This window comes from Pogona vitticeps, chromosome 1 (genome assembly GCF_051106095.1).
Source record: "Pogona vitticeps strain Pit_001003342236 chromosome 1, PviZW2.1, whole genome shotgun sequence".
NCBI classification, from domain to species: domain Eukaryota; kingdom Metazoa; phylum Chordata; class Lepidosauria; order Squamata; family Agamidae; genus Pogona; species Pogona vitticeps.
In genome coordinates, this window is record NC_135783.1 from 120,468,106 (window position 1) to 120,491,192 (window position 23,087).

Below are 23,087 nucleotides of genomic sequence, written 5' to 3' on the forward strand. Positions count from 1 at the left end.
AACAAGATTTTGACTGGAAACATTAGCATATGGGAGATACTGGAAGAAGGAGGGTTGAAAGATTCATCAAACCACCCAGAAGCTTAAAACAGAACTTCTTAAAGAATCCAGTTACAGCTTGTTATCATGGGACCAATATATGATTTGGCAGGATTATTCATCTCAAGAATCAATTAATAATTCCTTACGAACTTGATGTCAACATTATACCTCTGATATCATTAAAATATAAGTGCAGGCCTGTCTCTGTTTATTAAAATTAAATAGTAATTTTGACCCTGATCCAGAGACATACACAAAGAGCAAAATGTTACATGCATGTTGATGTTGTGTGCTAGCAATTTGGTAAGACAGGTGATGATGGTACCTATTTTGATGGCGCTAATCATCTTCTGTGGTGCAAGAGTTCCACATGTGCATCACTTTTGCTGAGTGCCACCCTCCACTACTCAAGATAGTATTCTTTTGCAGAGATAGATATCAATGAGTGTCAAACTAAGTGATACAAAGATTTAGCTGGCTGCTAAGTCTGCAGACTTTGAGCAAGCGAGCGTTGTTTGCCTCCCACCCCGGAAAAGGCAGAGACATTACAGGGACACGTGATGGTTGGGGGGAGAGAGGAACCTATTTAGGTGACTCACCCAGCGCATGTTGTCCTCTTCTTTCCGGGCACCTACCCGCCCTCCCTAAATCTAGTGTGAGTTTTTCTGGTCACCATCTGGGGCCGGATAGGAATTTTTGACCTCCATCTTGATTGGCCTTGGATGGGGGTATTTTTTGCCTATCCCACACTGGATGAGGGTTGTTGGCTTTTGGTGGAAATTAATTTGGTCGCACTGGTGGGTAGTGCGGAAATAACCGGTATTTCGGTGTATCCCAATTTGTAAAATCAGGTAAGCCAACAGCGCATCTGACCTTCTGGTATTGCGGATTGTGCGATTACAGTTCCTGTGGGGGGAGGATGTGCTGGGCCACTTCCGGACCAACAGTCATCAGTCAAAGATGTCTTGAGGTCTGGGGGTGTTTATTAGCGGCTAGCCAGGATCCTGTGGTCTCGGGACCACCAGAGCTTGGGGGCTGGGGACTCGCCCATTTATTGATCAGGTGGTATGGGAATACCCCCAGTTAACCAGCTTTCCGCACTACAGCAGGCCCCCATATTCTTTAACTGGCCGAAAGGCAATTTTACGGAATTCATTATTTAAATAAAGTGTGGCCCGCATTTAATCCAATCTACTGTCTCGTGTCTTTATTCCGGGGTTGGGGTGGCAATAGCACATCGGTGGAAGCTGAATTCTTTCAGTCTTGGAATCAGAATTGTTAAGAAAGCCCATGTTTACCTCCTTATTACCAATCATAAAAGGAACCTATTGTGAAAGTTACGGGAGGTGAGAAAAGCTTGTGCTATGATAATCAGAAATCTTGTAAGCACTTAAGGAGTTCCTGTTTCTATGACATTCTATTTGTCTTGCCTAGTTTAGAACCCCAAGGAGGGGAAATTATAATGAAAGTCTATTTAAAATATTCAAATGAGGATAAATGCTGTGAGACAACCCAGGTGGTCACTAGCAGACAATCAAAACTTTCATAAACATCAAATATCATTTTCTAAAATATCTACCTCATCGCCCCATTCATCTCAGGCCTCATTACTGAGGGTGTCTACTCCAAGAGAAATAAAGAAAGCCATAACTAAGAATTGGTTATTTTCCTCACTGTCTCTCTCCTTGTGGGACAAATGTTCTTTAGAGCTGGGGTCCTCAACCCCCATTCGGCGGCCCGGTACCAGGCTGTGGCCTTAGCAGGATTGAGCAACGGAAACAGATCTCCCGCCCTCTGCATACACCCCATACACCCATGGGTGCACACAGGTGCCCCACTCACACACGGACCCTGCTCCCCAACCAGTCTACAGTTTGGAAAAGATTGGGGACGACTGCTTTAGAGGTTAGACTGCCCCCCTCCCCACAGTTTTTCAGAAGATCACTAAAGACAGAATTGTTTAGGGAGGCCTCTGGCAACATTCAGTGTTAATCTTTTGTGACCAACCTTCCTTCTAATTTTTCACCAGTACTGAGCGGAAACCCCACCTCACATGCATGAAATTCTGGCCACGACAGGAATCAAGTGAATGGGAACACTGACTATGGGTGTGCAGCACCAAAACAGTGCTGCACAGCTTAGAGGGAACATTGTTTGTGACCCATATTTGTGATTTGGATTTGGCAGTATTTTAATAATTTTTCATTTATTATCTAGTATATATTGCATATTTTATTTATTCTGTTACGATTTTGTAATTGGTTCAAGTTATTAATCACCTGTGGGTTGTCTTTTTTTCTTAATGTTGATTGATTAAGGTACCAAGGGTATTCCCTTTGAATCTAATTTTGGTTGTACGGTTTATTTTATATCATGTCACCTGCCCCAAGTAGCGATCTCACAAAGTTGGGCAGTCTATAAGCTAAATAAATAAAGAATAAGAGACAGCAGAAATACTGTAAGAAGTTGGAAATATGTTGATGAGCAATTTCCTCCTTTTTCTCTTTCCAACTCTTTTCAGGGTAGCTAAACCAAATTTACCCAGAGAACCCCAAATCCCCAGGTGTGAATTAATAGCGGATCAACATGCTTTCCCCCCCTGTTGTGTAGACCAGTGGTTCTTAACCTTTGTTACTCAGATGCTTTTGAACTGCAACTCCCAGAAACCCCAACCAGCAGAGCTGATGGTGAAGGCTTTTGGGAGTTGCAGTCCAAAAACATCTGAGTAACAAAGGTTAAGAACCACTGTTCTAGAGCAGTGGTTCTTAACCTTTGTTACTCAGATGCTTTTGAACTGCAATTCCCAGAAACCCCAGTCAGGACAGCTGGTGGTGAAGGCTTCTGGGAGTTGCAGTCCAAAACTCCTGAGTAACCCAAGGTTAAGAACCAGTGGTGTAGACACAACCTTAGTTTCAGGAGTTTTGCTCCCCACCTCAAATGCTGTATCTGGCTAGAACATTGTCAGATTGCTAGCTATCTGATGACCCACTGTAAATGGATCTTATAAATTCCAAGGAAAAGGCTACACAAACTTTGGGGTTGTCCCATTCTTATGATTCTTTGTCCCCAAAGGTTGTTCCCATTTAGGCTGTTCTGGAGTCCCACAACATGTCATTTTTTTGTTGCTACTTGCTATTTCTGGCTCATCTCTCTGCACTAGAGTAGATGGTCTTCCTTCCAGACTGGTTCTTAGGATAACTGAACTCAAGATTGTAAACTGCTTTTAAAATTATATATATTTATTTATTGTGGTGTCAATCATGGGAGGCCCTCACACCAAGGCTATACGGCTGGCTCTTCTGAGATGCACAGTGGGAAATAGAACTCCCAACCTCTGACTACAGCCCGATACCTAACTCATTGAGCTATCCAGACAGCTTATATGAAGTTTCATATCCTCTGAATAATTCAAGCAAGTATATATATATTTCTGTGAAACAGTGCACAATTTCTCTTTTCCTGGTTCATGGCCAAGTTTAAATGTACCAATTCTTTGCTGTATTTTGGGCATGATTCAGCCAAAAGAAAAGACTCATTTATTACAGCAGCAGGGTTATGCATGTGCAGATACCTGCATAAAACAGGATGTCTAAATAGAAGACAAGGTTAAGTAATGTGACTCTCGGTGTAGGTGAGTGCATGTACAAAGACACACAAAAATGCATGCTGTCCTTTCCAGTTAAACCTACTGGATTTAATGGTGCTTACCTTTAGCTGGGCAGCCTCTCTTGCATTTTAATACGTTCACCTTTTATATTGTTTCACATATGTTCACTGAAAAAAGCATGCTGATCCTTTAGTAGGTCCGTCGTCGTTTAGTCATGTCTGACTCTTCGTGACCCCATGGACCAGAGCATGCCAGGCCCTCCTGTCTTCCACTCCCTCCCGGAGTTTGGTCAAATTCATTCTGGTAGCTTCGATGACACTGTCCAACCATCTCATCCTCTGTCGTCCCCTTCTCCTCTTGCCTTCACACTTTCCTAGCATCAAGGTCTTTTCCAAGGAGTCTTCTCTTCTCATGAGATGGCCAAAGTACTGGAGCCTCAGCTTCAGGATCTGTCCTTCCAGTGAGCGCTCAGGGTTGATTTCCTTTAGAATGGATAGGTGTGTTCTCCTTGCAGTCCAGGGGACTCTCAAGAGCCTCCTCCAGCACCACAATTCAAAAGCATCAGTTCTTCAGTGGTCAGCCTTCTTTATGGTCCAGCTCTCACTTCCGTACGTCACTACAGGAAAAACCATAGCTTTGACTATGGGGACTTTTGTTGGCAAGGTGATGTCTCTGCTTTTTAGGATGCTGTCAAGGTTTGTCATTGCTTTCCTCCCAAGAAGCAGGCATCTTTTAATTTAGTAGGTCCAGATAAATGTTAAAATATGTTTTGAAATGCTCATGATTCAGCGTTTGATATAAAGCAAATTTTCTATCTAATTTGCTTGCTACCATGAGGAGGACTGTTAGCAGGACTTTTTTCCTTCTCTGGGTACCATGAATTCCTCACAGCAGGGAACTACATGGTTCCAGAGCTGGGTTGACCTCTTACCACGGGTATGAGACATGTCTAATTCTTTTGAATTTCTCTCCTTCCCTCTTAGGTTACTGGATCCATGTGCAATTTTACTGGCTGTCTAGAAATTACAGAAATCAATAACATTGGACCGTTCACCTTTCGTAAGGCTCTGGACAGACACAATATCAAAAGCTGCAGGTAAACCACCTTCTGCATCCATTCCAAACAAAAGAAAGCAATCCTTCCCCGTGTTTTTGAGTAGTCTGAAAGAGACATAGAAGAATGATGTCCAGTATGTATCTTTTGTTTTTCCTAGCATTCTACTCCTACTCCTAATTTTTTTTAAACTGCATACGGTATGTCCAATTAAGCTTGACACCTTACATTTGCTGAGCTTCTACTCAGTGGCGGCAACAGAAAAAAAGAGAAAAGAATACAAGATAAAAACTAAAGGGAAAAATACTTGGGTGGTTGAGGGAGGGAAAATGGAGAGTTCTGTGGATTTCACCTCAGCATATTAGAATCCCTATTAATATTGCATGTGAATAGTAGGAGGAATGTTGTTGGGCTCTAATAATGCCAGATGGTGGAAAATAAACACCATCTCCTCCTTGCTTTCCGGTGTTTAATAGTCAAAAAATTCAACAGGCACAGCTCTTCCTACCATGGAAATGCAGTGAGGTGACAGTCCCATCCATTGAATTTCTGATGACCGAGTCGCTGTTAGATATGATAGCCTTGAAGTTGGGATGGAGTTTTCTTGAGCTTGCACAGGGCATCAGAGGGGAGGGGACGGGAAAGCACAGAAAGGACAGGGAGCACGAACTGCCTCCCAGGCCATGACCAGTGGAGTCAAGCTGTAATTACTTTATTTATAATAATACATGATGTTTTGGTAGCAAAGAGATATATTGTGTAGTCACTCTTTACAGTAAATACTGTCATTTCGTTTGGCATCTACAGTTAAGTTAAAGAATTCTTTCCAGCTGTATAATATGCTGAACGGTTTAACAGAAATTCTAAAACTGTTTTGAAAGTGTCAGCAATTTATTTATTTATATAAAAGGAAGGTGTTGTTCAGTATTCAGCAGATGTGGCCTTTTATATTCCTCATTTCTAATATCCTCTTCTTTTTTATGGTGCCAGATTTATCACCAGTGAAATTGGGTCTGCCTGATTCAATGTTAACTGCCTTCTTCTAGGTTTAAACCCATGCAGGCAAGCATCCTGTATTATGGTGCTAATTCCTGGCTTAGATGAAATGGAAGTGGAGTGTAATTGTTGGCTTTTGCAGCCATGTATGACATTTAACCTGCAATAGGTAGATAAACAACAAATTAAAATGCTATTTTCGGATTTAATGGAATAGAGATGGGCAATTTTATGTTCTCCAAGCCTCTGATGGCCTATCAGTTTTTATTTTTCTTTCTTTCTTTCTTTTGGTCTTTTTCAGTAATGTTCTGTGCATTTAATCACTGCATAGCATCCAGTAACTCTGCTAACAAAGTTTTTCAACACTTTGGCCAGAATCCCATTGGTTGGTTGCCTCATTCAGCGCAAGCTCATAGACCGTAGCAGCAAACTGCTATTGGTTAACAAGTTGCAGTGTGTGTCCCTTGTTTGCAGCTAGTCACGCGAGTTGCTGCATGAGTTTAAAAATGGCTGTGATTTCTACTATTGCACTTACACTTCGATAGCAAACCTGTAGGATTCTGGCATCCCCCTCCTACCATATATCAACTGGAAACAATGCTACCTCTTGACTTTTTTTTTAACTTGACTACTTCTTCATCATTGTCGTCGTCGTCTTCTTATTGAAGCTCATATTACAAATCTTTATGTCACACAAAAGTAAGAGTCCAGCAAAAAAGGTGACAACCCCAGCTGATTTTTGGCCTCAGCTGCAACTCTGTACATTCTCCAGAGGCTTTGTTGGCTGCGGAGTTCCATCCGTTGTAGTCCAAAGAATCCCTTTCCCAAGCTTTGGTTTGTCTTCCTCAGCCCTTGGAGATGATTTTTTTAAAAAAGGTGTAAGGCAGGCACCAGGTATACAAATGTCCCATTGCAGAATGCATGTGCGAGATCTTTTGTATGGATGTTTCTGTGATTGTAATGGTTACCAAAAAGGGAGAAGACTTCTCCAGGTGTAAGCTGTATGAGAGAATGAGTGCTTCTAAATAAACAGTTGTGAACGGGCACTCTAAGGTGGTGCAATCACACAGAGCACTGAACTACATACTGTATCTTTGGGGACAATGTGACTGAACTCTAAGACTTGGTAAGTAACATTTAGGTCTTTTACTTTACTTTTATTGGGCTTATACCCCGCCCCTCTAGACAGTCTACTTGGGGCGGCTTACATGAATAATAAAACACAATAATATAACATACATAATATGTCATTTAAAACATTTACTCACTCATAATATGTCATTTAAAACATTTACTCACTCGCACACATACACCCTTAAGGCCTCTTTTTTTAAAAAAAATCAGCAAAAATGCTCAGAGTGTTAATACCCAGACATTAAACACCAAGAGCAATAATGGTAGTGATTTTTACAGACACTTTCATCACTGTTGGACCTCTTTGGTCCCATAAATGCAAAATCGTTTAAAAGCAAATGGTTGGTTGCTCTGACTTGTCACATCAGAACAATCTCACATTTTCCTTTTTTAAGATATCTGGGCAGTTCTTTAACTATCTAGGACATAGGCTTGAAGGACAAAGTGGAGCCCTCCCTGTTTTGCTGGACCTCAACTCCAAGCATTTCATACCATTGACAACAATTACAAGGGCTGGTAGGACCTGTGATCTTCCAACATCTGGAGGTTGGATTTTGCCTGCACTTGCTCTAGTCTTTAGTTTATAGCAAGTGGTTCATAGGATAGAATGATTTACTACTGTGAATACACTGATTTACATATGTATAAGATAGCTTAAATGGAAAAACTTAAGCACAGCCTTTTCTTGGTAGGCTCTTGAGTTAATGTTTGAAAGGACAACTTGTACACTTCCATGGCATAGAAATATGTGAGTTGCTTCTGGATTTGTTAGCAGTGGGTGACTGCATAGACATTTTTTTTAAAAAAAATGCCATTTTGAACTACATGTGTTCTTTATTCCTTTATTTGGAATCTGTGGGATATATCTCAAGAGCTTCTACAGCCTAGTTTCAAACAGTACTATCAAACCTGTATTAGCTTCTAAAAATGTTTTAGTGTGTGAAAGAACAGTGTGGAATATTTGAAAAAATGCTGTTTTTTTTTTTTTAAAAAAAATATTCTGTGCTCCTCCTCAAGGTCATTCAAACTTCTCCATCAACCACACTACCCTTTCCTCTTCTTCCTATAACTTCTCCAGTGCCTTCTTTAATTTATCACACTGCTGTAAGGAGCTTTAGCTATTTAATTATTCTTCCCTTTCCAGGAGGAATTAGAGTAAGCTCACCCTCCTGAAACCCCCTTTAAAAAATTAGAGATTTGTGAGTATATTTTAAACTTATGAATATTTAAGCAGTTTGTAATTTACCCAAACACATTCTGTCATTTCTATAACTAGATCTGTTTTGATTTCAAAATACCAAAAGGAAAACTAATGTATGTGCAGAATGTACTGAGTCTTCAACAACAAACTTTCACATGCAGTTCATTAACCTTTCAAAGGCTCACTTGCTCTCCTGTAAAACAGTTCTGTTCAAGAGACGACACATATACTTTATAATATTATACACCAAGGCAGTTTATATCACTGCACAAGACATTGAAGAATATGGGGCCCTTTCTATAATTACTGGTTTTCTGTACATATAATTCCTCCACAAGATGGTGAGGTAGGAATTTGCAAATGGCGTCCTGGGCATGCTGTACAACCATAAGTCACCACCACCAGTTCCAAAGAAGACTATCTTATTAGGAACTTACAGATAAGAACAAAATAATTAGGGTTGGTGGATCCATGAAAAAGCAAAATAACAGGAAGATGAATTATACATGTTGGGAAGGGTGGGAAATAGCCTGGTTTGTTCTTCTGAACATGAAATGCAGAAAGGACCAAAATGGAACTAAACCAAAGGCAAAATCCTCTTGCACAACTTTATACTGTACCACATTGGACCAATGACATCATCAGTCATGGCCAACATTCCCTAAGGCGTGCAGGTGTGCAGTGCTGCATCGAGTTCACATAGCCAAGCTGGTGTTTTCACCCATTTGCTTCTGGTCACATCTGGAATACTGCATGCAGGGAGCAAAGCTTTGGAAAATTAGAGGAAATGTTCATGGCAATTTTTCAGATAGTAAATATTCCCAGTTCCCGTCTCAAGGCCCCATGTCTCCTTAGGGATGCCTTTCTTTGTGGGAAGCCATTGACAGCTGCAAGATAAGGGTGAGGTTGGAACTTCTTCATTTCCAAAAATTGGTAGTATCAGTACAGTTTTCAGAAACTAAAGACAATCTGCATCCAATGCCACCCAGTGAAAAGGGTCCTGAGGGAGCTTGAGGACCTTCTGTGAGGGGGTTACAAATTTTTAATTTAGGAAAAACATCTGCAGCTGATGACATAATCAGCCTGACACAGCATACAATTATGCAACAGGATTTCAGCCAGTGTGTTCCTTCAAGATCGCTACAATTTTAATGGGAAACCATGTACAATTAAGCTACCTGTTCAACCACACAAAAATTTTCCATTTTTCAAAACTTATATGGCATAATTGTACATACATGGTTCCCCATGAAAAACAGTAGGCTTGATTGAATTATACTTCCTGTTGAACAATCTTGAATAATATTCAATTCTTTAAAAAAGAAAAGAAAAGAAACAACAACACCACAACCTCTGGTTTGTGAATGTGGGATATTGTGCTTCTATACCCATGATTCCAAAAGCCAGGAAATGGCCTGAAATTGCTTCACAATATCCTGCCCACTTTGCCAGCAGGAAGAAGGTCCCAAGCTTTACATAGCAAAGGGCAGCCTGGATGTTGACAACACCAATGGAGGCAGTCAAGTTAGTCTATAGCAGTGGTTCCCAATCTTGTGTCCGTAGATGTTCTTGGACTAAAATGCCCAGAAGCCGTCACCATTAGCTGTGATGGCCAGGATTTCAGGGAGTTTTAATCTGTGCACCAATAATTACTGAATTATGCTTTCTTTGGAATAATATTTTGAACAGTCTGTCATAGCAGTGAAAAATAATTACCGGAAAATCCTACCTTTCTGCATATTGTAAATCCGCATATTCACTACTGTGTCCTTTGCTTCCTAGCTGGTGAAACCATGCAATGTATTCCCATGGTGCAAGGAAAGTTTATCTTCATTCATAGTTTATTAAGATAAAACTGTCTGGCTTTTGCTAGATTTTCCTTTAGGCATATTATAATTTTGGTCAAATGACTCCATCCATTTATTTCCTTAACAGAGATTAAATACCCTCTCTAGCAACATCAGCACCATTCCTAGCTAATTGGTTGCCAACACAAGATAATACCAGAAAAGATGTTAGACAATTCTGTTTGCACCTGATCCTTTTCATCACACATACCAGGAAAAGCTGATTCAGTTTGCATCTGATTGGGTCTTCTTTGAGAGAAAGGCAGTGTATAAATAATAACATGAAAGGAAAATGAAATGAAATGATTCCATGTGATATTCTCATTCTCCGCCTCAGTCTTCTTCTATTTTTAAGGGAGAAAATATAAAACTCCAGTGGGAGACGTCCCTTTTACGGCCAAGCATGGACTTCTGAAGTGAAGCCCACATCTAGGTTTTCAAGGAGCTACAAATATTTTTATGGAAAACTTAGAAGATATGTTGTTTATTATGCATTTAAAATATTTCTGTCCTGCATTTCTCCTTTAAAAGGATGCAACGTGGCATATGTATATTTCTGTGGAGGGTGCTGTATTCTTGATTACAAACAATTATTTAAGGGAGGAACACTTTGAGGCACCCACCCAACAGAGAAGGCCAAAGCCGTAATCTCTTCTCCACAACACTCTTTTCTGATTTTCAGTTGTCAACTAAGAGGCCAGAGCTCATTCTACAGTCAGTGTGTGATCTGGTGCCAGTTGCTGACCACGTCACAATTTTTTTAGCCTTACTTCATGGGTTTGTGAAGCTGAAACTGAGTTACTTTCTAAGTATGTTAATAATCACATAGCACCTATAAGGGTAACTAGTTTTTATTTTTCACAAATCTTTGTATGCCCAAGCAGACTTCTTTGGGAGAATGGGATTGTCTTGTCTCTGGGTGGAGTATGCAACTGTTGGCAGCTTAAAACCACTGGTAACAGGTCTACACTGCCAACAGTTCTCCTTACCAGCAGTTTAACAGACAGTGGGGAAAATCTTTTTCACACCATCATAACATAAAATTATGCTGGCATAAATGTGCCAGGCATTGCACCTAGGAGCAAAGAATTGCCTTATTCAATTGCATAATTGGTTGTGCACCCCCAGCGTGCCCAGTTACACATCATGCTGTCAGAAGGGCTTTGTTAATAGCACTTCTACATCGGTGCTATTGTAACTGTTACAGGGACAACCTCAAATTGCGTTCACGTAATTATGCAATAGGATTTTGCCAAGTAGGAAGGGATGATTTTCAACACAGTGGTGGTGATTAGGTCTTAGTGAGTGACAAAGGTTCAGATTAGAGTCAGGCATGAACCCTGGTTTGTAGGTTTCTGCGGCCTCATATGCATGACGCCACAGGTGCCGCACATTCTCTTCCCCCACCTCCCCAACCAATGACTTTCTTATTTGGCTGATCGCCCACTCAGACAAAAAGGCAAGACAGGTAACTGGCTGAACAGTCAAAGAGGAGGAGAGGAGCGCACTTCAACTGGTGAATGGCTCACTAGATGGTGAGGCTGAGGAAGGGAACGTGTGGCATCTGTGGTATCATACATGTGAACCTGCACAAACCTTCAAACCAAGGTTCATGCCCATCTCTAGTTCAGATGATTCCACTGTTATATGTAATGACACATGAAACCATTATTTTTGTTACGGTCTAGAGAGAGTGTGCTAAACTTTCTGAAGTGTTCCTGCTCAGTAGCCTCCCTTTGGAATCTGTCTCTGAAATGTCTTTGTTTAAGGATCATAATTCTGAGATCAGAAGACAAATGTCCAGTAAAGGCAAATGTCCATTTTGTTCCCATTTACTTTCTTAAATAAAATTTGGCCTATTTGTCCACTATAAGAAGCAGTGTAGCATTGCTGACAGAAGATGACATAAATCACATTAGAAGGTAAGCAAGTGTATGAGCCCTTGATGTTGTGGATTATGTTGTTTGGTCCTCTGATGGTAATTGCTGTATAAATAGGTGGCCACACCTGGCATCTGGGTTCTGTGTCAGTCAGTATTTCCAGCGGACAGTCTGCTGTTACGGATTAGAATACTCTAGGATGAATAGCTGTCTGTAGGCCAGCATGGGTTGGAGAGTTTCAAGGCCAGATGTCCTGTGGTCCCCTCCGGGATGGTATTCTTTATTTTTATCCTGGTTGCCAGTATGGTTATCTTCTGATGGATTGCAGTTCCCTCAGGAAATCCATGGCATCTCTAATGTAGCTGGGGGTATTTATGGCATATGGTTAACAATTTTATACTCTGCCACTCCATTAATGTAAAGAAGTGTGCTTGGACACACAAAGGCTTCTGAAATTAAAAAAAAACACAAGCAAACAATAGTTGATCTTAAAGGTGCTACAAGACTTCTGGTTTCACTTTTGTTATAGAGTAACATGGTTACGTGCTCCTTTAACTTTTGTAACTCTGTTGTTTCTGCCACATAGTTGTTATGGCCAATAAAATGGACGGTGATCTGTACATTGATTGCATGGTATTGATAGAGGTATATGGAAAAATTTCAGTTCTAAGCTTCAAGGAGGATTCTGTGTAGAGTTCTTCTTTCCCTAATGTTGGGAAGAAAGTGGCTACGGGTGGGTATGTATTATATTCCAGTATTGTAGAGACCTGTATTGTAGTTCCTTCTCAGGTTGTAGAGAATGAGATATACATATATTGTGTGTTGCTGTACTGGTCGTTGTCACAGTTGTGGATATATTCTTTGAGTAATAGTCTGCAGGAAAAGGCCTCCAGATGAACACAGAGCTGTATCATCTGTGCAGACTTGGTGGGACAAGGTATGGGTCCCATGAGAGGGCTGACAGTTCTTTTTTATTCAGTGTGTGGCTGGACCGATTTATAATGTTCTCGTGTAAGCCCGTTATCTTATTGTGGACCAAGGTGTCCTGCAGTAGATTAAGTCTGTTTCCTTTCTTTTCCCATAGGGAAGCAAGTTGTGCATTGTAGATGTGTTGTTTGTTCATTTGTTTTTGTGGTGAAGAAGATTTGTGTGTTGTCCAGTTCAGAGGGCTGGTTCTGTACCTGTGGTTCAAGATCTGCTATTTCCTCCTGGATTTTTTTTTCTTTGCTGTATAGGATGCTGATTAGGTTGGTCAGTAATTTTTTTTTTGTAGAGTGCTGCATAATCTTTCACCACAGTTAGTTGGGTATGCTGGCCATAAAAGATTCCTCAGTGTAAGTCTCCTGGGGATGAAGTTTTGTTTGAAAGGAACTTGTTGACCATTTGTACCTGGCCATATCGCTTCATGAAGTCGATGGATCTCCAATGTATTTGGCTGAATCCAATGCCTTCTACGGTTGTCATCTTTGAAGAAGTAGCCATATTAATCTGTACAAGCATATCAGACAGAAACAAAAACAAAGAAACAAAAACAAACCAGACAAAAACAGTGTGGCACCTTAAAAATTAGCTGATGTATTTTAATTTAAGCTTTCATGGTTCAACTCCCTCACACATTAAGAGTGAGACTATATAACTACAGTGGTGCCTCACTTAACAAGGATAATCCATTCCAGCAAAATTGCTGTAGAACGAAATCCTCGTTAAGCGAAATAAAAAAGCCCATTGAAATGCATTGAAAACCCTTCAATGCATTCCAATGGGCTGAAAACTCACCGTCCAGCGAAGATCCTCCACAGGGGTGGCCATTTTCGCTGCCTGTAAAGCAAGGAATCCATCCTAGAAAACAGCGGGGGGCCATTTTGTACACGCGGCAGCCATTTTGAAACCTGACGATCAGCTGTTTTAGATCGTCATAACGTGAAAATCGGTTCCCGAGGCAGGAAACCGATCATCGTGAAGCGGATTTTTCCCATTTAAACCATCGTTTTGCAATCGCTTTACAATTGCAAAAACCTAATCGTCAAGCGATTTCCTCGTTAAGTGAGGCAATTGTTAAGCGAGGCACCAGTGTATCATATTTACACATCACCCTGTGTGAGCAGGTGAGGACATACATAGATGGTGAACCAAGTAACAATGATTTGCTAGTAAAGGAGATTATTCTGTGAATAATTTTAGTCACCACTGTATGAGTCTACAAGGTACCAACAACAATGCTGATCCAAGGGGTAAACTGTGGGAATCAATGTAGGATTTCATACTTGGTAATGAGTTAGGAACCCTTGATTGATGTTTAATCCTTTTGAGTGGGTCTCCAATATCCGTGTGTTCTTTATTTCATCTGTTTTTCTTTCAAATCTAGTTCTGTGGTTTTTTCTCGTAAGACAGTCAGTCACTTTCAGATCATTCAAAGTCTGTCCAAGTGAACTGAAATATTCTGAATCTTTTTTCTGTATTGCCATTTCTGATGTCAGTTATGTCCATTAATTTGCTTCTATACAGATTGTTTTGTTTGTCCTATGCAGAGCGCAGAAAGGCATTGCTAGCAAAGGATGGCATACCACTTGTTAGCAGAGGGACAAGCAAACCCATCCCTGATGTTTAGTATAACATTGTTGGGGCTTGTTACTCTGTTGCCGGAGCAGATGTGAGAATAGAGCTGGTACTGTATCTGGGTTTATAACAGAGTTTACATCCCATCTCTGCATCAGTGTTGTGCAATTTGTTGTGTGCCAATAGTTGTTTGAGATTGGGTGGTTGTCTGGAAGCAAGCAGGGGTGTGCCAACAAGCATACTGGTCAAGAATGGCTAGATGATCATTTGTGGTGCATGTGGGTGGTCTCAGTTGTGGCCTAAAGGGGATGAAAAATCTGCACTGCTGTCCTTAAGGACTTTTCTTTGAATCTCCTGAAAGTTTTCCTCAATGACTGTGATTTTCCCTTATTCACTTTCTGATGTCTGAGCATTGTTTTTATCACCTATGTTTGTCTTGCTGTCTTTGATTTTCCTGATCCTTTTATTACATTTGTTTCACTCTGCTCTTTTCTTTGTAGCTCCTTCTGTGCAAATTCATATCTGCCTTTGTGTGTGTTTTCCCCTGTCACCCATTTTTTTGTCTTTAGACTCCTTGTGGAAATGATGCGTTGCAATGATAGTGCTAGAAAAGAGGGCAGGTGTAATCTTATTGTATATTTTTAATGTTCAGAACCATTGCAAATTATTTAAATCTTCAGTGCTGTGGTTTTATGAAGTGCTCTGGTGGATTGGCTTGGATATTAAACGAATCCTGTGTGTGTGTGTGTGTGTGTGTGTGTGTGTGTGTGTGTGTGTGTGTGTGTGTGTGTGTGCGCGCGCACGCACACGCGCCTGCGCATCTAAATACAATTTCCAGCTTGTTTATGGACCTCTCTCCTTGACCAGCACAACACAAATAAAATAAAAAGATTCTCTTCTCCATGACTCCATGGAAGTACTAGCTTTATTGTCTGTAGCTGCTACATGGTTTTGTACTTTAAATCACCATAAACAGTGTCGACAAAAAGGAAGGAAAAAGGGATTGCATAATTCCTACTTCAGTCGTCTTAATTATTCTTCACTCACTGTTGGTATGTTGTTAGCTGCACAAGAGTTTAAAATTTCTGTGGAAATAAATGAAGCAGGGAGACTTTGTGGTGGAGACATTAGAGTAGGGCCAATTACACAGAATTTTGCTAAAATGCTACATTCTCACATTTCAGAGAGAGAGAGAGAGAGAGAGAGAGAGAGAGAGAGAGAGATCTTTTGGCTAGTTATAGTGTCAGCTAGCATTTTGCCTTAGAAATGTTTGGGAAGAGTGTGAACATCCAATGTACATTGGTTCTGTGAGATGAGTGTTGAATAAGGGGCATGAGAGGTATTATTTTGTTCATGGATCAGCTTTTAGATACAGTTGGCAAGGAGTTAAGGCTTTTATCTGTCTTTACTTCAACTGAGTCCTGAGACTCTAAAGCTTTCTGTGTAGTTCTAGAATGTGGGTGCATTGCCAGGCTTGTGAAACAATCATATAGAAGCCTATGGGAAACATCAAATGACAATGTAGTGTTACCAAGGACCTACGCTGATGTTGTTTTCAGAGCTCAAGAACACTCTAGTATGCATCCCTCTTCTGTTGGTCTGCATTAACATGGAAGGACCCCCTCAAGATGGGACCATGGAATTAGAGAGCACTGGCTTAAAGAGGGAGGTGCTCAAGTCACAAAAGCTAACAGCTCAGTTGGAGTCTGAGGATTCACAGTCCATAACCCACATACAGGAAATCAAAGGTTCAAAAGATAAAAGCAGCTCAAAGAACAATTTGGAAATTATCTTACCTTTTAAGAAATTATTCTCTAGAGCCAGAACATTAACATTTCCCCCACTAGGTGTGCTTCAAATCATATGGGCCAGATTATACCATCTACCAAACTGAATCCACTGAGAGTGCTATTGTATTTTTATAGTACTAACTAACTAAACCACAGATTCAGGTTCTAAGCAGCAGCAGGCCTATCCTTACATTCCCCATCATCTGCTTTCAGTAGATTTTTGGGTTTAACACTACAGTACACTTCAGGACATATGAAGAGCCCTGCTGGATCAGGCCAAGGGCCCATCTAGTCCTGCTTCCTGTATCTCACAGTGGCCCCACCAGATGTCTCTGGGAGCACATGAGACAACCAGATACCTGTCTCCTGATCCCCCTCCCTTGCATCTGGCATTTGGAGGTCCCTTCCTTTTAAGCCTGGGGATTATACATCCCCTTCATGGCTTGTAACCTGGGATGGACTTTTCCTCCAGAAATCTGTCCAATCCCCTTTTATAGGCATCTAGGCCGCACGTCATCACCACGTCCTGTGGCACTTGCACACAGGGTATCTCAGACTCCTACTTTAGATAAAATGAATAGATTACTGATATGATTGCAGATCTAATGATGGCTTTCCTGAACATATAGCTGGCCCTCAAATGAACCATCTTTTTGTATTCATTGGCTGCTTTCCAACTAATATCTGGTAGAACATGGATCATAGATTAAATTGTAGCTGAATGTTTATGTCCAAGCATAAGATGCGTATTTCTTTAACATGTTGTGAGGGTTCAGTGATTACCTCAGGCTTATCAGACACAAACACGGGAGGCACTTGTTCTTGAAAAACAGAACTTGGGTTTATTGGAACATCAAACAATAAGGTATCAACATTAAACTTGTCAGTGTTCTTTTCTCTCGTCAGCAATGGGTCAAACGAGGGTGTCCATGTTTCTTGTAAAAATGGGTTGAAACTCGGATCGTACCAAGGTCCCTTGGTAAACGGGTTAACATCACCCGGTCCCTTTGCCTCGATGTCCACTTCAATCAATGGTAAGGTCTCCTCATCTCCCCTCTCCAGGTCGAAGGGGTCGACTCCCTACGAATAGGGGTCCCAGGGCCCGGTGAACACCTCCTCTGATGAGCCTTCTCCAAACGCCATGTTCTCCTTTCCCTCTCTTCCCTCTCAACCTTCTCCTTTTCTTCCCTCAAATGTCTCCTCCACTCTCTAGCCTCTGATTCACCCCAGTATGATGGTCTGGGAGGCAAACCTCTTCGATAGTCCACCTCTTCCCGAGGCACCCTAACCTTCTCGCATCTCCCTGTCCAGGGATCCTCTACCCAGATTAATTCCCAACCCCCGGGTATCTTATCTTGCTCCTCCCCCAACTCTCCATGCCCCGCCTCTACTAACGGTCGCTCATCCACCCGAGTTCCCACCTTTTCTACCCTGGTCTGAGTAACTACAGACATCTTCTCTATACCCTGTTCCAAATCCCCCGTGTCTACCCCCTGGTGTCTGAACGCGATGCAGGAAGTCGTAGGCGCTGTCTGTGTCTCTTTCTCTCTCTTAAATGAGGATGACACTCCGGCGAGGACTTCTATAGCCTCGCCTCGGGTCTCACACATGTGTGTATAAATCATCAGGGCTTTTCAAAAATGAACTACTTCACAGACTAATTCAGATTTTTTTAAAAGAAATGCAAAAGCCCAACAGAGTCCGTTTTCATGGATTCCTTGCAAAATCAACATTAGCCGTCTTCAGATTTCTCTCTCAGCTAGTTTGAAATATAATGATTATGTTTGGTATAAATGGCATTTAAGTAAAACTATTCTTCTACATCAGATGGAAATATATATTTTGTTGCCACTTACTTAGCTATTAGCTGAGGAACAAGGTTGAATGAAAGAACACAGGAGGGTTTTATTTTTAAAAGAGCTTAAAAACTGCAGATGTAACTTTGTATCGTTATTGCAGGATTCGTTTCTGCTAGAGAAATATCAACATTAAAAAATCAAAGAGGTCAAATACAAAAAAGAAAAGAAAAGAAAAATGTTCCAGTGAAGAACTGGTTAAAGAAATGTGGTATGTGTGAATGTGTGGATGTTTTTTTTATTCAGTTTGCTTCATGCTACTGAGATCTGAAAGCTTGCAATTTGATCTTTTACCAAAGAAAAAAAAGTGTAAATAAAGGGAAATTGTTTTGTTATGCATTCATAAATAGTTAAGAACTTCACAGCAGGCTTCTTAGATTTCCATGTTATCTACTGGGAATTTCTTATAATGGAAATAAAGTTGCCATTGTTATTGTACCAGATTGTATTGCTATGAAGCAGAACCCATTAAAGAAAATGGATAAGGATGTTAAACATGCTGAAAGGGAGTGTTTGTCTTCTCAAAGTTTATTTTACCGTATGGCTCTCCCATTGGTGTCCAATGTTATTTTTGCATATACAAAGCTCATAAATGTAAAGGCATGGTAATATTAGAGAAACTGAAAAGTGGTTCTCCTACCTGCTGTATCTTGAATTTTTATATATATATCTTTAGCTTTACACTGTCCTGTGATATTATTATCATAATTTTTCAAGATATTTCCCATTTAAAATAAATATTTTCAGCAAAATATTACATGCAATCACTAGAGTATTTCATTTAGTTAGTAGGAGTAATTGCAAAGACAATCAAAATGGATTATTCAGAGGCATAATTGCTTCAATATGTGGGGCCATATTGGACCATCCTGAATTATAATTATTTCATGAAATACATATTATGGCAAGATTGTAAATATGAGGAATTGTTATTGCACCAGATGTAACACTTAACTCATTTCACTTATGAATTTGAATTGATATTCTAGGAGAGAATAATCACCACCATCCCCAGACACACACTAGTTAGTTAATGCTAACTAAAAAGCTGTGGTTCTCCTTCCCACTCTTCTTTACAACAGAAGTCTGGAGCAAAGGGGAGAGTAGTCAGAAAGAGTGAGAAAAGAAAAAAAGTAAGGGGGGACCAGGAGGAAAGCATTTTAAATAATTCAAATGAGAATTCATGACTAATTGCGCAATTGGCATCTAACAACATGAGATTGTGCATAAGTAGAAATAAAAATAGCACTGCCCTGCATTCTTATTTTCTATTGATACTCAGCTGGGAAGCCCAAACTGAGTTGGGTTTCCCAACTCAGTTTGGCATTGCAGAATTGCATTGCAGAATTGACTAGGTGGCATTGATCAGGAAAGGATAAGATTTAAGAGGAGATACCCAGCATTAACAGCAGTAGCAACAAGGCCATTCGCTGCTGGCTTGATATCTCAGTAAGGATGCGACTGCACAACAAGGAAAATGCAGATTAGCTCGCATTCTTTCACTGTGAAGTCATGCTGGAGTATTTGGTTATCTTTCATTTAAGTGGCCATGCAAGAAGAGGAGGAGGGAAATCCTTCTAATTGCAGTTCTATTTGAAGTGCCTATAGGTGGTATGATTCAAAGGAACTTGCTTTAACATGGCTTTCCATCCTCAATAACTCTATTTCCTTGTCTTGTCTTGATCATGAGATATCTTGTGAACTGTAAAAAATATAAATAAATAGCAGGTGTGCACAGGAGACGTGTCTTAGGAGAGAGGCTTTATAAAGAGAGATGAATGTTGACTCTGCTTGTGTGAGTGTGCATGCTCTCCTGGTCTTCCCTTGTGAGGCAGGAGACAAGCAGAAAAGTGCTTTGCCAAGACACCACTTTGTTTGTGTTTGTGCATGTGTGTGTGTGCTTGATTGGCCTTTCCTTTTTGCACCAGAGAAAGTGAAAGGATTTGACTTTTAAAAAGTAGAAGACAGGGGTTGGTGTTTCTGCAGTCCTTAAAGTTCATCCCCTGTCCGTGTATGTCACCACAGCACTGCCCACACCCCATCATTTTGCAGAACTAAAGCACTGTTCACATGGGGGAAAGTCCTTTTAAATCATTCCAGCTTGAAAAATGCCCCCAGTGACAGAACAAAACCATGCATCAGAACCAAACGGACAACCCTGATTCAAATTGGCCTTTGTGTTGTGTGATTTACAATAATAATAATAATAATAATAATAATAATAATAATAATAATAATAATAATAATAATAATAATAATAATAATAATAATAATAATAATAATAATAATAATAATAATAATAATAATAATAATAATAATAATAATAATAATAATAGCCATTTTGTACCTTCAGCATATCCCACAGTATTTGACTATGTAATTGCTGCTTAAATTGGGTATCTGGCTGCAGAGCCAGAGGTTGGGAATTCCATTCCCTACTGTGTGTCTGAGAAGAGCCTGCCTATGTAGCCTAGGGCAAGCCGCATAGTCCCAAAGCACCCCTATAAGAAGGGAATGCTAAACCAGTTCTGCATGCTCTCTGCCTAGAAAATCCTGGAAAGGGTTGCCATAAATTAGGCTGGACTTAATTGCACATAATTATGATTTATTGTTAACCAAGGGAGCTACATAGCACATGTTTACAAATATGTCTTGGAATGTTTTGGCAGAACATCAAGAGAGGGAATACAGAAAACGGAGGAGCTGGAAAGTTAACACAACCATATTAGCTGGGTGTGGAGAAAGCACAATGGATTGATCACAGCAGTAACACAGCATTTGATTTAAAATGTCATTGTGATCACTATTGAGTACAGGCACACTGTCTTCTGAAAGTGTGCCCGTAGAATGTAGACCTCAGAACTGGGCTGACCTGACCACTGGCTCATTGGAGCTTACTTCTTAAGCATGCATAGGATTTCACTGTTAATCTTTGATCACCTCTCTCCAAAAGACAACATGAGATTCCTCTTTAAACTTTTTGTTCTGCTTTTACCTAGGGTTTTACAAAACCTCCTCCTCTTTCTTCCTGGGGCTTTGCAAAACAGGAAGGAAGGAAGGAAGGAAGGAAGGAAGGAAGGAAGGAAGGAAGGAAGGAAGGAAGGAAGGAAGGAAGGAAGGAAGGAAGGAAGGAAGGAAGGAAGGAAGGAAGGAAGGAAGGAAGGAAGGAAGGAAGGAAGGAAGGATTTGCTTTAAAAATTTATTTTGTTTTAAAGAAGTTGATTTCAGTGAATAGCATTTCTTTGTAGTGGTGTATACCACTACATAACGCAAAGAAATGATCGACTCAAGTTTATACAAGTTTGTGTTTTCCATGGTTATGTGTTTGTATCTCTAGTATGCCACTGCTGTCTCCTGGAGTGGTTGGACTCACTGAGAGGCCCGTTATTATCTCAGGGAAGACTGCTAGTTGCTCAGCATTGAAGAGGGACCTCAGAACTGGGCTGACCTGACCATAGGAAAAGTTGCCCCAGTTCTTTCCACATCAAAAATATTTGTTTTATCCCAAAATGTAAAAAGATAAAAGGTAAAGGTTCCCCTTGACAATTTTTGTCCAGTCGTGTTTGACTCTAGGGGGCGGTGCTCATCCCCGTTTCCAAGCCATAGAGCCAGTGTTTTGTCCAAAGACAATCTTCCATGGTCACATGGCCAGTGCAACTTAGACACGGAACGCTGTTACCTTCCCACCAAGGTGGTCCCTATTAATCTACTCGCATTTTGCATGCTTTCAAACCACTAGGTTGGTGGGAGCTGGGACAAGCGACGGGCGCTCACTCTGTCACATTGATTCGATCTTACAACTGCTTGGTCTTCTGACCCTGCAGCACAGGCTTCTGCAGTTTAGCTCACAGCACCACCACGTCCCGACTGGAGGCCCCAGCGAGGACCTCAGAACTGGGCTGACCTGACCATAGGAAAAGTTGCCCCAGTTCTTTCCACATCAAAAATATTTGTTTCATCCCAAAATGTGTGTTTAGTCATTTAGTCGTGTCCGACTCTTCGTGACCCCATGGACCAGAGCACGCCAGGCCCTCCTGTCTTCTACTGCCTCCCGGAGTTGTGTCAGGTTCATGTTGGTTGCTTCGCAAACACTGTCCAGCCATCTCATCCTCGGTCGTCCCCTTCTCCTCTTGCCATCACACCTTCCTAACATCAAGGTTTTTTCCAAGGACTCTTTTCTTCTCATGAGATGGCCAAAGTACTGGAGCCTCAGCTTCAGGATCTGTCCTTCAAGTGAGCATTCAGGGTTGATTTCCTTTAGAACTGATAGGTTTGTTCTCCTTGCAGTCCAGGGGATTCTCAAGAGCCTCCTCCAGCACCACAATTCAAAGGCATCAATTCTTCGGCGGTCTGCTTTCTTTATGGTCCAGCTCTCACTTCCATACATCACGACAGGAAAAACCATAGCTTTGACTATTCGGACTTTTGTTGGCAAGGTGATGTCTCTGCTTTTCAAGATGCTGTCAAGATTTGTCATCGCTTTCCTCCCAAGAAGAAGGCGCCTTTTAATTTCAGGGCTGCTGTCTCCATCTGCAGTGATCATGGAGCCCAGGAAGATAAAATTTGACACTGCCTCCATATCTTCCCCTTCTATTTCCCAGGAGGTGATGGGACCAGTGGCCATGATCTTAGTTTTTTTGATGTTGAGTTTCAGACCGTTTTTTGCACTCTCCTCTTTCACTCTCATTACAAGGTTCTTTAATTCCTCCTCACTTTCTGCCATCAGAGTGGTATCATCTGCATATCGGAGGTTGTTGATATTTCTTCCGGCAATCTTAATTCCGGCTTGGGTTTCTTCCAGTCCAGCCTTCCGCATGATGTGTTCCGCATATAAGTTAAATAAGCTGGGGGACAATATACAGCCTTGCCGTACTCCTTTCCCAATTTTGAACCACTCAGTTGTTCCATGACCAGTTCTAACTGTTGCTTCCTGTCCCACATATAGGTTTCTCAGGAGACAGATAAAGTGGTCAGGCACTCCCATTTCTTTAAGAACTTGCCATAGTTTGCTGTGGTCCACACAGTCAAAGGCTTTCGCATAGTCAATGAAGCAGAAGTAGATATTTTTCTGGAACTCTCTGGCTTTCTCCATAATCCAGCGCAAGTTAGCAATTTGGTCTCGAG

General features: G+C 40.9%; 1 protein-coding gene across 1 annotated transcript in view; it reads left to right on the top strand.

The window, feature by feature from the left end:
* The window catches only part of LOC110073003 (eyes shut homolog), a 112,517-nt gene that overhangs the window by 67,595 nt on the left and 21,835 nt on the right, over positions 1-23,087 (top strand). Inside the window, exon 6 of the mRNA XM_078386662.1 lies at positions 4,633-4,745. Within this exon, the coding sequence (XP_078242788.1) occupies positions 4,633-4,745 (113 nt within the window). The remainder of the gene's footprint in view (positions 1-4,632; positions 4,746-23,087) is intronic.